Source organism: Thunnus maccoyii, chromosome 11 (assembly GCF_910596095.1).
Source record: "Thunnus maccoyii chromosome 11, fThuMac1.1, whole genome shotgun sequence".
Classification (NCBI taxonomy): Eukaryota; Metazoa; Chordata; class Actinopteri; order Scombriformes; family Scombridae; genus Thunnus; species Thunnus maccoyii.
In genome coordinates, this window is record NC_056543.1 from 23,497,702 (window position 1) to 23,512,100 (window position 14,399).

Sequence of the window (14,399 nt, forward strand, 5' to 3'; positions counted from 1 at the left end):
GCAAGCTGCAGATTTGCATACGGGGTAGCTGTTTGGTCATCAGATCTGTTGTTCACATACCAAACATTATAAAGTTAATAATGAAATCTGTCAAAATTATTCATACAGAAATATATTTCACAGAGGTCCAAGGGCTGAGATAAAGATAATAGGCCTGAAAATTTACTACTTTTTCTGTAATTATGATATTGCTCTAGATTTTGTCAGATCACGTTGTTACCTCAATACTTGTGCTCTTTGTGATTTTTAGGCATATGAAAACTACTCCTTTGAAGAGCTGCGCTTTGCTTCCCCTACCCCAAAGAGGTAAGTGAGATAATGCAGAACCAAGCACATTTTCCATTTAGATACAATCTACTTACTGTTTATATCCCACTTAGGCCCAGTGAGAACATGCTGATTCGTGCCAACACTGATGGGACCTACAGTGCCAACTGGACGCCAGGAGCAGTAGGCCTTTATACAATCCACGTCACCATTGATGGAATTGAAATAGGTAAGCTATGTCAAGATAATTTAATGTATGTCCATAAGAACAGCACTTCTGTCCTCTGAAGCTTTTCCCACACAGTGAATAGAAGGTATGCATTGATGTATTTTATATATGTGATACCACCACCAACAACAACAATAAGCTTGCTACGGCCATTATGCATGGGAAGAGCTGTGTGTATATTTTACACCACGATCTGTACATACCAGACAGTCCGTGCTCTGTGAAAGCTGAAATGTGGCCATAGTTTGAGTTTCCAGACAAACACAGGATATAAATATCCTACATGTAGCTTTACACCTGTGAAGTAACTACCCTGTGGCCTTGATGTCTGAGCTTTTATAAGCTTAGTGTAACTTAGTGAAAACAACACGTTGGACCCTGAAAGTCAGTTGTGCACTGTACAATGGTGACATTTTGAGACTAAAATGCTCTTTTTAAAATTAATCGTTAATGCACATACACTTAAATGTATTTTAACATGTAATTATGTAGTTTTTGTGCTAAATGGTAAGTTGTGCTTATTTTAGTCAGTTAACATTTGAATTGATGGTTTTACTCGAAAGGATTTGGACTGGATGTTTCATTGTTGCTGCTGCCAGTGGAAAACATGAGTAAAGTGCAACTTTTGAGCCTAGTCAGTAACATGTACTTCAGAGGATACTGTGGTTACTTGTGGATAGACTATTGTGATATTTATTACACGTTTCATTCAGAAACCTGTGTGCTTTTGGTTAGTTCCTTCACTAGCCCCTTAGAAAGTAATTCTTTGCTTGATTCTTTCTGAATCTGTTCACGCAGATGATTGAACAGCTCTTTTGAGCAGTGTTTTTCATGTTTTTTTACAATGTGTAAATGCTGAATTTTGCATGTTTGCCACACAGGGGAGAGTGACTAGCAAGCGGCATTACATGCAAACCCCATTGTATGATAAATCAGTATTTCCATCCTTTAAATTGTGTATCTTTTTAGATGCTGGCTTGGAGGTAGAAGTCAAAGACCCTCCCAAAGGCATGATACCGCCTGGCACTCAGATGGTCAAACCAAAAGCTGAACCTCAGCCCAGCAAGGTGAGATTTTTCTTATGATTAAACATCGGCATCAAGAAGCATATTAACAAACCTATAAAATGCATACATACTTGAAATCACCCATCAAATACAACTCAACAGACCAAAAACGATGTGTCCTGTCTTGTACACTTGCTGACAATTTCTCAATACAGGTACAAACCATTAAACTCAATTCTTACCTACTTGTTCAATTAAGAAATATTTTGATATGAACTCTGAAAGGAAAGACTCCCTCTAATGTGAAAGGATTGTTAGAATTGCTATTCACACTGAAAATCGACACCTTTTGCACCTCTGCACAGCGTTTACCTTTTTTCACCTTGTTTTGGTTTGCTGGTCTGATGAACCAATTACTGGTCAACAGAATGTCATGGATATCTGTCTGGTCATTAGGTGGTAATTGGGAGGACTCCAGTGTGATGTTGCTTTACTTGGTTGAATGTGCAAATAAGCACATGCTTGCTGATATGTTTCCCATAACGTGACGAGGTGATATATTAAGGCTCATCCATGTGTTTGTCTGGAGTCTTTCTGCCACTTAGTGGTAAAATCTCTTCATGTAGATTGAGAGTTATTCACAATACTCAGGTTATAGTGTGCATGTGACCACTATATATCAGCCTTGTCGTTTGTTCTAGCTGCAGTGATTGATTATTACTTACTAAATAAAAAAGCAACTGAACTCTGTACTTGAATTACAGAGAATGCATAAAACAAATAAGTTTGGGTCATCATTGTTTTATGAAAGTTGTAACAATTTTGATTTTGATCCATAATGGGGAAACAAGCAACAACATGCACATTAAATCAGCACCATGTCTAAATATATAAAGCAAGATTGAAGCAATCTTCATCCAACTGGTGTTATTCAACATAGAGCTCCTGTAGTTTCCTCATCTTTCGCTTTGTGTATGCGTGTACTTGGAGGAAGGTTCTGAGTGGGTTAATGCATGCAACCTCAAACCCTCAACTTTCTGCTTCCTCTTCTTTCTCCTCCTGCTTCACTTATTGCCTTTATTTCTTTCTGTTCTTTGCTCCTGCGGCTCACAGTCTCCATCTCCCCTCTGCTTCTCTCAGGTCCGCAAATTTGTGTCCAAGGACAGCGCAGGCCTGCGTGTGCGTAGTCACCCCTCCCTGCAGAGTGAACAAATAGGCATAGTGCATGTCAATGGCACCATCACTTTCATTGACGAGGTAATTGACTTAAGCCCTGGGAGAATATAAGTTGTAGACTAGACTAGCTGGAGCACTATCCACTTTTACTCTATTTCTGTGTTTCTTCTTCTTTAAATCAATAAGGACAGAATCATAAATATTGTAATCATAATATGTTTTGTCTAGAACAGTTGTAATTTTGAGTCCTCTTTGGCTTCTCTGTATTGTGTATAATTACCTCTCTCAATAATGATTACTACTTTCTTTTAAAGCTTATGAATTTGTTCCTCTTATTTTATGTTGCTTCATACTTTTGCAAAGCACTCTGAGGCTACATGAAAGGTGTGAACTCGTGCCAAAAAGCCAAATGATGCGATGCAAATCAGAAATCAAAAATGGTAGCATGCAAAGCATTGACTAAAGAATTTCCCCTCTAGTCCCTGAACTTTATAATGCAACACATATTTGCCAGTCCTACGCAATATCTCCACCCCCAGCCTTTGATAACAGCACTAGTGACGTTTTCTGTGTATTACTTGCACCTGACATAACCTCAACTTAAAGCTCCTTTCAGACATGCTCCTGTTTATGTTAATATTTACTTTAATCTGAACTGCCCAAGTCACCTTTACGTAAAAATGACAACAGCAATCTCACTACGTTGGACCTAGCAACATTTTAACTTGGCTCAAGTGTGAATTTAATGTTGAAAAATTAGCGTTAAGGCTACATCAGCACAAGGTTGAACAAGCAAATAAGAAATGGCACAAGAAATGTAAAGCAAGTTTTGTTCACCTTCTAAAGAGCACTCGTTTAATTATCATCTCTTATGCACAAAGAAAATAATATCAGATGACTTGACTGACAGTTTGCCTAAATCCCAAAAAATTGTGACTGAGCCAATTTTAAACGGTTATGAAGAGTCCTCTCATGTCAGATCAGTGTATAAAAAGAATTTTTCCCCCTCGCTGTGAAGGTAAAAAGAAAGAGAAAACCTATTAAACACCCATAATAATAATGAAACCTCTGTCACACCTCTATATTTTTCATTTTCATCCATTCAAAGTGCATAGAAGAATATATGAATATCCAGGAAAATTCTTTGCACATCAACATCTTGTCAACCTATGCTTGAGCACTGTCAGTCATTAATTAAGGCTTCAGCAGCGAAATTGCTGATGCAGCCTGTGAAAGAAGGGACAACAGTCTTCTTCCTTATGAATCATATCATCTTATATAACGTATCATAACTTTTTTAATCAGTTCTGCTCTCCGCGGTGGTACTGCTCCCTCTTGCACACCAGGTACCAAATATCACGCAAGCATGTGTCTGTAAATGTCCTGTCATGTTTGTATAGTCTTTCTGACTGAATATAGACTATTAGGAACATGAACGTAAAGATCAACCACATCTGAATTCAAAAAGCCATCGCTGTAACAGAAAGATTAAGACATCGATGTTACGTATTCCTTATCTGAAAAGGTTATCGTCCTCTAATTTGATTGGAGACTTTCCTGCAGCCTCAGAGGTGTAGTGTGTATGTGTGTGTATGTGTGCGTGTGTATGTTTGTGTGTGAGGGTGCTGCCCCTCCTGTTTCCATAGTAACAGGATGCCATGGCTGTGCTCTGCTCTGTTGCTTGTTTTCCCGTAGATCCACAATGATGATGGTGTGTGGCTCAGGCTCAATGATGAAACAGTAAAGAAGTACGTTCCCAGCATGAATGGGTACACTGAAGCCTGGTGCCTCTCTTTTAACCAGCACCTGGGCCGGAGCCTACTGGTCCCAGCCGACGTAAGTAGAAGGCCTGCTGAGCAGTCTGACTCCGTTTAATAATGACAGAGGCTCCTGCGCTGTTCATTTGGGGATAAACTCACAGATCACCTTTGTTGTTTAACGATAACGGTTTTCAAGGACTTTCAAGTGTTTGGCACCTACTCCCCAAATGTCCTCGAAGCATGGTAAATTGAGAACTTCATCAAAGTATAACTGTTTGGGGTGTTCTCTTGCATGAAATATCTATCCGAGCAACACTGAGTATGAAACTTTCACTAACTCACTGTGCAAGAGAACAGCGGCTGGGAGCGTGCATGCATTAACTCATGTTTAAAGGTGGAAAGTTTACCACAATGTGACCATCTTATGTTTAAATGGAAGCGACACTTGTAAATGCTCACATGCCTAGGTAGTATATGTTGAGTGCATTGAAGTGAACCCCAATGCAGGAATTGACAGACTGAGGAGAAAGGTAGTAAAGGAGCAATTTCATCCTGTGGTTAAGCGGGTTAGTCTGCACTGTTCAGTCTTCTTTTCCTCATTGCCTCTAACTCACAGTTCATGAACACTGGCACACTACAGCATGTGATAACAAGGGTTTTTTTTCTCACATTTTGCTCCATGCCACAAAAACCGCCATGATATGCAATCATAATAAGGAATGTGATGAGTGTAATTTGAAGCATTTGCTATGATATTGCAGTACAAGGGGAAGTATCCGAAAGAACAGATGTTAATATCCAGGTGGTTTTCTGTCATGAAGCAATCACTGGACCACGCAAACTGTCAGTTGGAAATTGTACCTCTACTGCTCTACAATTCCACCTTTGCATTGGGATGCTTTAGGTGCTAGGAGGCTTCCATGTAAGGTCTCTGTCTGAACAGCATGACACACTACATCATCCAAGTGGGGAATTTTTTTGGAAGTTTCTTCTTTATATGCATTTCCTTTCTTCTTTTGAGGTCATTTGGTCATGGATTAGGAAATCACAACCATAAGGTGTTTGGAGTGAACTTTCAATCCTTTTTCTGCCCCTGCAACGGGTTTGATATTTTTTCAATGCATTTGGTCTGACACTGAATGAATAGTGCTCAAACATTTGACAGGCGGCCCCCTTTTATCACTGTTCCACAATTTCACAAACTGGCCGATCTGACAGCAGATTCTGTCCTCTCTTCTTCACTTCCTCAAATATCCTCTGATGCTGGAAATTCTAGACGAGCCAAGCCAGAAAAATTTTTTTCTTCTTCCAAAAAAATACATCAGCGCCTCCCCCCATTCTGTTCTCTCTCCTCTCTCGAGTCGTCTACTGTTTCTTGACTGTCTCACGATCTGTTGCTCAGAATGTCTTTAACGCTAGCCAAGGAGTCAGGGATATCGGCTTTTTGTCGTGGACCCCCTTAACTATATTCCCGCCACAGGTGAGTTGTATGAAGCAGGGATAAATAGCTTGACTGCCCCATAGTTTATCATCTATTTGTTACTCTACGTGTCCTCTTGAACCCCTTGTGACTTTGTAGTCTTCCCACAGTGTTACAATCAGGCACAAGAGGTCGAAACACAGTTGCATGGTTGTCTGTGTTGTGTAATTTTGACGTCTGAAGGCGATGATAAATCAGAGGACACTGCTTCTTCCATAAACTCCTGCAGTGCTCACATTTGGGATTTTTAAGTAATTACTGTTCAAGCTTGTGTGTTGCATGGGGTTGAAGACACTAACTTCCAGTCTGTTGCATGAGGTCTTGTCTGAAAGGCTTGTCATGTTTAGTCCTGTATCCTTGTGTGTCATAGCATGCCTCCCTTTAGACTTGATGAAAATAAGAAAACATTTTGCTGAATCTGAGTCTATTGGTCATTTTTATTGCATCGCTACAACGTTGGTTGAAATGTTGAATTCTTGTGTACTAACTGCGAGCATTTTGATCTTAAAGTATACTTAAACTTTTATATTGAAACATTTTAAAGTACAGGATATACATTTTAAAATACGGGTGACCATTTTTTTTTAGAATATTATTTAATGATTTTGAGGGTGGAAATCTATGTAGGTTTTCAATGATGATGTGATATCTGGCAATTCATCAGAGAGAGACACAACCTCTCAGAGTGGCTTAAGGTTTTGGAGACTGAGATGAGAAATGGATTAGGTGGCTTTTTAAAGAAGACCTAATGTTCATACTTTTACGGGCTAGGTTTGCTGAGCATACATGCTCTTTTACAACAACACTGTAAATAGTGTTTTTTCTCCATAATATTACTTTATAGTAAGTGAAGCTAGTCCTGCTCTGTCAGATTTCTGCAGCCTTTTGACATGTTACTCGAACTCTAATTCGTGCTCTTACCTCTTGCAGGAGGTCAGGGGCCAATCGGAGGAGAACGTGAAGGAGGTGAGCAGCTGCCCTTCCCACGAGGCCCCCACTCGGGTGCAGAACAGGGCAGGGCAGGGCGGCGGCCCGGGGCTTTATAAGGTAGTGAAGACCGGCCCCTCTGGTCACAACATCAGAAGCTGCCCAAACCTTAGGGGTATCCCCATTGGAATGTTAGTACTTGGCAACATGGTCAAGGCCATAGGCGAGGTACGCACTCACCCCAAATAATGAAATGTGTTTTTTGTGGATAGCGTTGAATAAATCGGTCTGTTTAGATCACGTTCATGTACTGTAGCTGCTGTTAGTAGATTTTGGCCTCACAGTAATTCTCTAACAGGCAGATTAGTATTCCCTCTTTCACTTATACTGAACTGATTTGTGAATGTAAAGAATGTAATCTGTCTTTCTAAGGGGAATACATCAGGTGCTTCTGGGTGTGGGTGTGTGCTCTGTTCTCTTTCCACTTGCTGAGGTCTTACCAACTGGCTGTGTGCTTCTTTACTTACTAATTTCAGTTTGTCTATAAATCCATTGCAGTTTCAGGGTGTCATATTCAGCTGCCTCAACACTTCTCAGAGGAAGTCTGATCACAAATTGCTGGAGCCGTTCTGTGCCTTGACTGTATCTTTCTTACACTTGTAACAATCGTGTCAATGACTTGGTACTTTGAATTTTCAAAATTGTCTTTGGCCTGGTGACCCCTCTTTTGGATATGACCTGTCATTGGCTGCTGTGGTGTGTCATGCTGTTCAATAGTTTCCTCTCTGAGCCTGTACTGGAATGCCCTGTCTGGATCTGGGAGGTGCAGCCTGCACATACTAATACTTCCATCTGTGTCTGTTTTTTCCAAAATGACAATATTTCAGGGAGTTGAGAAAAAAACAACTTCATGCATTTATCTTTCAATAAGCTACCCCTTTTTAGAGTAAGTCTTTATTCTATTTTAGCTACATCAGTTTTGTCCCGCAGTGTCTGCTGATACACAAAATCTAATTCATGTGATCTACTGCTGTGAATTTTGTATGTTTCAATCAGATGAATTGAATGTTTGCATGTTAGTGATCTACTGTCGTAGAATTTGTGCCATGGTTTTGTCCGTGCAGTAATGACATGAATGGACTGGGATTAATGTGGAAAATGGCTGTGACTAGTTTTTGATAGAGGAGGGCTAGACAGAGTGTGTGTGACTAAGTGTTCAGTGTGTGTGAGTATGGATAAAGAGTGTTGTTTGTGTATCAGGTGGTCAACTCAGAGGGAACCTGGGTACAGCTGGATAAGAACAGTGTAGTGGAGTTCTGTGAGAGTGATGAGGGAGAGGCCTGGTCGTTGGCCAGAGACCGTGGGGGAAACCAGTACCTTCGCCATGATGAGGGTAAGCCACTACACTGCTCGTAACCAAGATTTTAAGTCAATTAGGGGGATTTTTGAACATCAAAATGTTAAAAATTGTCAGATAACATGATCTAATTATTTGCTCTTGTAGAACAAGCACTGCTTGAGCATGGGGCCCAGACCCCACCACCCAGCCCTTTCTCTGTGCAGGCCTTCAACAGGGCCACATCTTCAAATGGAGCACAGGGCTTTGACTATGGCATCTCCAACAACAAAGGTGAGGTCAACTTGGTACATTTTCAAGAACACGTCCTTAATCTCCATGTCAATTTGCTTTTAACATCCACATCGTTTGACGCATTTGCATTCTAAGTTTTTGAGTGCTCAGACAAGGTTTTGAGTGATGTTTTACCATCACTAACATAAAGTATATCTCACCTCTAACTTCCCTCTGCCCACTTTTCTTGATTATTCTCTGCTTTACTGTTACTTGCACTACCTGACTTCTTCACCATGCTTTTGACTGAGAATTGTCTCACAAATGCTTTGATAAATTCACTTATTTCAATTATATAAATTGATCTATGTGGTAAGGTTGTTTCATAATCTTTGGGTTAGCAGTCCAATTTCCTCTTTTCATGCAAAACAAAACACGGTTTATATAAAATCACCTCCACAAGATGTACACGATCCAGTATGGATCAATCAGTTCCTTTAAAGTCACTGATCAATCATCTCTTTTTATTTATGCATGTTTTTATTGTCTACTGTTGTTACTTCATGCCTAACATCTCTGCAGTGTCAGGCATATGTCTGTCTGTGTGCATGGGCCAGTCAGTGTGCTTCTGTTCAGTTGGACTGCTATGGGCTCTGTTTAGCTGGGCACTATTCAGGCAGCTCCAATCCACGTGAATGTTACTTCAGTGGGTTAGCTCAACAATGATAACTGGCCCTGAACACATTGTGAACACACTGTGATTTCACCTTTTACCATTTGTTGCCGTAATTTAGTCTCTTGGAAAACATTAAATCATTTACATAATGACTGTTTTCTTAAAAAGTATGAGGAAGCACTGAAAACATCACCAGAATTAACTCATTACTTCTGCTAAACCATCCAGAATTGGAGTCTTTCTGTCTGAATATAGGCCTGACACTGTTTCAATTATCTTTCAGATGCCTTACTTTCTCCTCACTTTGCTTTAAAAAGGAGGCTGTGGAGACACTTTGTCCTTGAGGGAACCATGGTTATGCAAATAATACAAATTCACAAATTCATGTCTCACAGTGGAATTAAAAAGTCCTATTTGCGCTTGTCACAAGTGTCTTATATCTGGATAAAAGCCAGATCCGATTTCATACATAGCCACATATATGTGACTCTGTTATGCAGCTCTGACTGCATCTATCTTGTTTTTCCTGCAATTGCTTGAAAAATGCCAATAAAACTCAAAAGAAGAATGACGTGCTTGGGCAAAGGACAGTTTAGCCAGTTGGCTGACAATTATAAATCAACAAACACATGGATGACTGGCAAAAGGTCCTTGGATATATTTTTGTGGGTTGAGTGTGCCGTCCCTACCACAAACACTTGTGGTTTCTTTTTCCTGAATCACCCATAGTGGTTCAGTTCCCCATATCCACACCACCCAGGCAGCCCCCCGCTTTTCCCAAATTTGGATTTTCTGGCTCCAACAACTGATGAAATGGCGGATGGTGGACCATTAAACTTGGTATCAAGAGAGAGAATGGAAGACTTCAAATGATACCTGATGCAGTGTCGGCTCGATATACAGTTATGGAGATACTTGTCTTTGGAAGTTCTGATGAGGTCATGCAGGCTTCTTTCCAAGAGTGACACTTAAAATAAAAGAGTAGAAAGAGACCCCCCTCTGCCCCTCCCTCAATTTATCTTTTTAATAGAGTAAATAAATAGAGTTACGAAATGGGAGGAACTGCTGGTTCTGGAAGTATATTTACCATCGTAAAGTCCTATTTGAAAGTCTTTTCTGTTAATATTGTCCTCAATGATCCTCAAGATGGAAACACGCAAGTCTCCTGGATCATCGCAATACGACACGCTTATGTTACCGCCATCAGTTTTAATTTCAACTTTGTTTCTTAGAAGATGAGAAGAAGCCAGTCAGAGGCGCCAATCAGAGCTGTAGCAAATTCAGCATGCTTCATCATTGCAAATGGGAACAAAACATAGCAGAATATGAAAGTGAACAGATCAAAACAGTTTAAAGTATTGGCAGGTTTTTACAAAGCGGGATCTTTACCTTTAAACTCAACATTGAAGCTCAGTGATTGGGTGTTTCTTACCAATCACTGAGTCATAGATCACTTCTTTTTTATGCACACAGGCTTTTACCTTTTTGACTTTTTTATTTTAAGTTCATTCGTCATTTTTGCCTTTATTGGACAGTGTTGTTATAGGTATAGACAGACAGGAAGTGAGGGGAGAGACAGGGGTCCTCAGCTGAAATAGAACCGTGAACGTTGCGGTAATATGGTATGCGTCTCAACAATTCGGCCTTTCGACTTTTTCATCAAAGAACCAGATGATTCCTGATCCAGTTACTCATCGTTCATATTGATGATCCTCCCATTTCGTACATATGTTGCCTTGAAAATGAACACTTGAGTTACCCTCATCCCCCTTTGAAATCCTCAAACCGTAGTGTAAGCTGTAGTTTTTCCCCCCTCCTCTGTCTCCATGTTTGCAGGTGACCGGCTGAGTGCCATACTGAATTCCATTCAGTCTGGGCCCTTCCTCTCAGCAGCTCCCTCTTCCTCCGTATTTGAGCAAGCCGCCCAACCTCCCTCCTCCTCCTCCTCCCTTGTCCACAGCCCATTTGTGTTTGGACAATCCCCCTCCCAACTGTCTCAGCCACAACCACAGCTTCTGAGTAAGTGTGTCCAGCTTTCTGGCAGCGCTTGCTTGCACAGGTGTTGATCATTTTCCTCCAAGCTCATTTTATTTTATTCATTTTCTGGGGAGGGCAGGAGTGATATGTGACACATAACGTGCAGTTATGTTCTACGGTCCAGAAATATCCTTAACAAGCCGATATGTCTATTATTGAACGTTTAAGTCTTGTTTTTTAAAAAAAAATAGGTGACGCTGGCTTTAAAAACATACAAAATTGTTTTATTCATTTAAAGGTGTTTTCACTCTTATTTTTTTTTTAAACAAGATTTGAACCTTAATACTAGACTAAACGGCTTGTTAAAATGGATATTTTTGCCATGTGCTGAAATAATAGGCTGAGCTGATTATTTTTCTGCTTGCTCTCTTGATTGGTGAGCTTTCTTTTCCTTTTCCTCATTACCTTCATTGCTACTTAAACTTCATATCTGCATTTTTCGCCCTTGATTAACACCTTGTTTCATTCCTTGTCCCAACCTGACCAGGGCTTCACTGCAAATGTACCCAACAGTACGCTTAATAGTTTTTTGTTGTCAGTCTACAATAACCTCCTAAAACAGCAAGATTTCACACCGGTCATTAACTAACGATATTACATAGCCCAGATATTCATAGTTTGTGCTTTCACTGGATAATAAAAAATACCCCAGTTTAAAAAAGATGATTTTTGATCCAAAACATTTTTAAACTTGTATAGTTCTCTTTTTTCCTGTCAGTCTCTTCTTTTGTCTTGCTACTTTCTCTCTAATCTTGGTCATTTCTTTTTTTACCTGGTGATCTATTGATCTTTTCCTCTTCTAAGTGTTTCTGTCTCCTAGTCTGTCATTTTCTCTACCTGTATCTTCCCATCACTTTAATGTTTTGTCCCCTTGCCTCTTCCAGTTTCACCTTCTTGACTTGACCCCATTGCCTCTTTGTGCTTTCTTTCTCTCTGTGGCGGCCTCCTTGCATTCCATTTCTTGTTTGTTTACCTGCCACTGTTTTCCGCTGTAGATGGTTCATCACGCAGCCTTGCTTCTCGTGAGCGTGTGCACAAAAGCAGTGTGTCCGTGGCTGGGCATGGTACTGCTCTCTCATCTCTCGCTCTAAGGCAAAAGGGTGGGTAATCACAGCATGCATGCCTCCCTCAGACTGAACAGAGGGTGGGTAGGAACTCAAGAAACACAGTCTTTTCTGTGGTGAACTAAAGTTTTTTTGGCAATAAGATTTTAGGCATGTAGTGTTAGTGTCAACCTTAAAAACTGTGGCCAAATACAATATTATAATGGAGATGATAAACTCATGGTTTTGAATTAAGTGCAGTTTAAAACTTGGTAGGATTTCTCCCTCTCCCCTCCCAAAAAAACACATCGATTAAAGTAAAAGTCAAGTTTGTTTTTAAGAAAATATATCTCTCACAGTTGTCGTTTGCTTAACAAGGTATAACATCTTTCACCTTTGTGACTTAAGTTGTCTGTCTTTCTGCCCTTCATTTCATTTTACTGTATCTTTTTTACATTACATTTTTGTTTTCCACTCAGGTGTTGTGACTAGAGTTAAATGGTTACACTCTTACCGCTGATTATAGTCCTCTTTTGTAGTGTAATTGTTTGAATTATTAATGTTTAGGTGAACGAGGGAACCTGATGTCTGGTGCACGGCCCATGTCCCCATCCTCCAAACACCGCCAGGAGAACCGCTCCCCCAAACAGGAGAGTCGAGGAAGCCGCTCATCTGAACAGAGCAGAGTCAAGACGGGTGAGGGTGGACTCTCAGCCAGTGAAGCTCTCATTTTGCGGTCAGATACGGCCAAACTGAGGTCTGACTCTCATAGCCGCTCTCACTCGCCCAATCACAACACTCTTCAAGCCCTAAAGGCAGATGGTAGAACCTCAGGACATCGGGCTGAGTCCCCTAACCCTGGCTCTCGCTCCTCCTCTCCAAAACAAAAAGGCGTATCCTCTTCAGGCAGGTCTAGTCCCTCCAGCACCTCCTCCCAGCACTCCACCTCAAGCAACCATGACAAGAACCTCCCAACTAAAGTTAGCCCGTCCTCCAAAGCCCGGCTGGAACCTCCCAGAGAGAGATCCAAATCAGATTCATACACTCTGGACCCAGACACTCTTAGAAAGAAGAAGGTCCCACTTACAGAGCCACTTAGGGGCAGATCGACCTCCCCCAAACCAAAACTGTCTCCAAAAGATCCAAATAAAGGCATGATCAGCAATGCAGAGAACCGTGTTCCTTCTCCACACGTGACCCAAGAGAACCTTCACAGTGAAGTGGTGGAGGTGTGTACCTCTAGTGCTCTCCTCTCCAACGAGGATGGCAACGATGAAAATGCGGAGGCCCGTAATGCTGAAGACGGCTCATGTAAGGTGCACTTTAGCATTGGCAAAGCCCCTGTCAAAGAGGAACTAGAGAGCCGCTCTTCACCCAAGGTCAGCCGCAAAACCTCCAGTCGACACACACGCCCAAAGAAAGACAAATCTGGGCCTCTGTTTAAAGGTGAGAGTACACCAAGGCTCACAGAGCCTGCCAAACAGGCAATGTCACCCTCTGTGGCTGAGTGTGCACGAGCAGTCTTTGCAGCATTCCTGTGGCATGAAGGTATAGTCCACGATGCCATGGCCTGCTCCTCCTTCCTCAAGTTCAACCCAGACTTAACCAAAGAGCACGCACCCATACGCAGCTCCCTGGGAGGACAGGGTGCTGAGGAGAAGGAAAGCAAGTTAAAGAACCGTCACTCCTTAGAGATTTCCTCTGCACTAAACATGTTTAATATCGCTCCACATGGCCCAGATATCTCCAAAATGGGCAGCATTAACAAAAATAAGGTACTGTCCATGCTGAAGGAACCTCCACTGCCAGAAAAGTGTGAGGATGGGAAAGGAGAGGCCGCTTCCTATGAGATGACCTCTCATCCCTCCATAAGAGCAAAGTCAATCTTACCGTTGACGTTACAGCATCTGGTGGCATTCTGGGAGGACATCTCTATGGCCACCATCAAGGCAGCCACTCAGAACATGATCTTCCCCAGCCCAGGGTCCAGTGCCATCTTAAAAAAGAAGGAGCATGAGAAAGACAGTAAAAAAGCAAAGAAGGAGAAGAAGAAAAGGGAGAAGGCAGAGGTGCGCCCAAGAGGCAATCTGTTCGGAGAGATGGCACAGCTTGCCATGGGTGGACCGGAGAAAGACACTATCTGTGAGCTATGCGGGGAATCTCATCCTTACCCTGTCACCTACCATATGAGACAGGCTCACCCAGGTAAGAATACAGAAAGCTCTGG

At 41.4% G+C, this 14,399-nt stretch overlaps 1 protein-coding gene across 12 annotated transcripts in view; it reads left to right on the forward strand.

Moving 5' to 3' along the window:
• The window catches only part of mycbp2 (MYC binding protein 2), a 64,519-nt gene that overhangs the window by 38,861 nt on the left and 11,259 nt on the right, over nt 1–14,399 (forward strand). For 4 of the 12 annotated variants that reach the window (XM_042427039.1, XM_042427041.1, XM_042427040.1 and 1 more), the window contains 10 exons: nt 251–306; nt 381–496; nt 1,466–1,563; nt 2,644–2,760; nt 4,375–4,515; nt 6,850–7,074; nt 8,107–8,239; nt 8,351–8,476; nt 10,929–11,111; nt 12,740–14,377. In XM_042427039.1, the coding sequence (XP_042282973.1) occupies nt 251–306; nt 381–496; nt 1,466–1,563; nt 2,644–2,760; nt 4,375–4,515; nt 6,850–7,074; nt 8,107–8,239; nt 8,351–8,476; nt 10,929–11,111; nt 12,740–14,377 (2,833 nt within the window). The remainder of the gene's footprint in view (nt 1–250; nt 307–380; nt 497–1,465; nt 1,564–2,643; nt 2,761–4,374; nt 4,516–6,849; nt 7,075–8,106; nt 8,240–8,350; nt 8,477–10,928; nt 11,112–12,739; nt 14,378–14,399) is intronic. The other 8 variants (XM_042427042.1, XM_042427047.1, XM_042427045.1 and 5 more) reach the window with 8 other exon arrangements.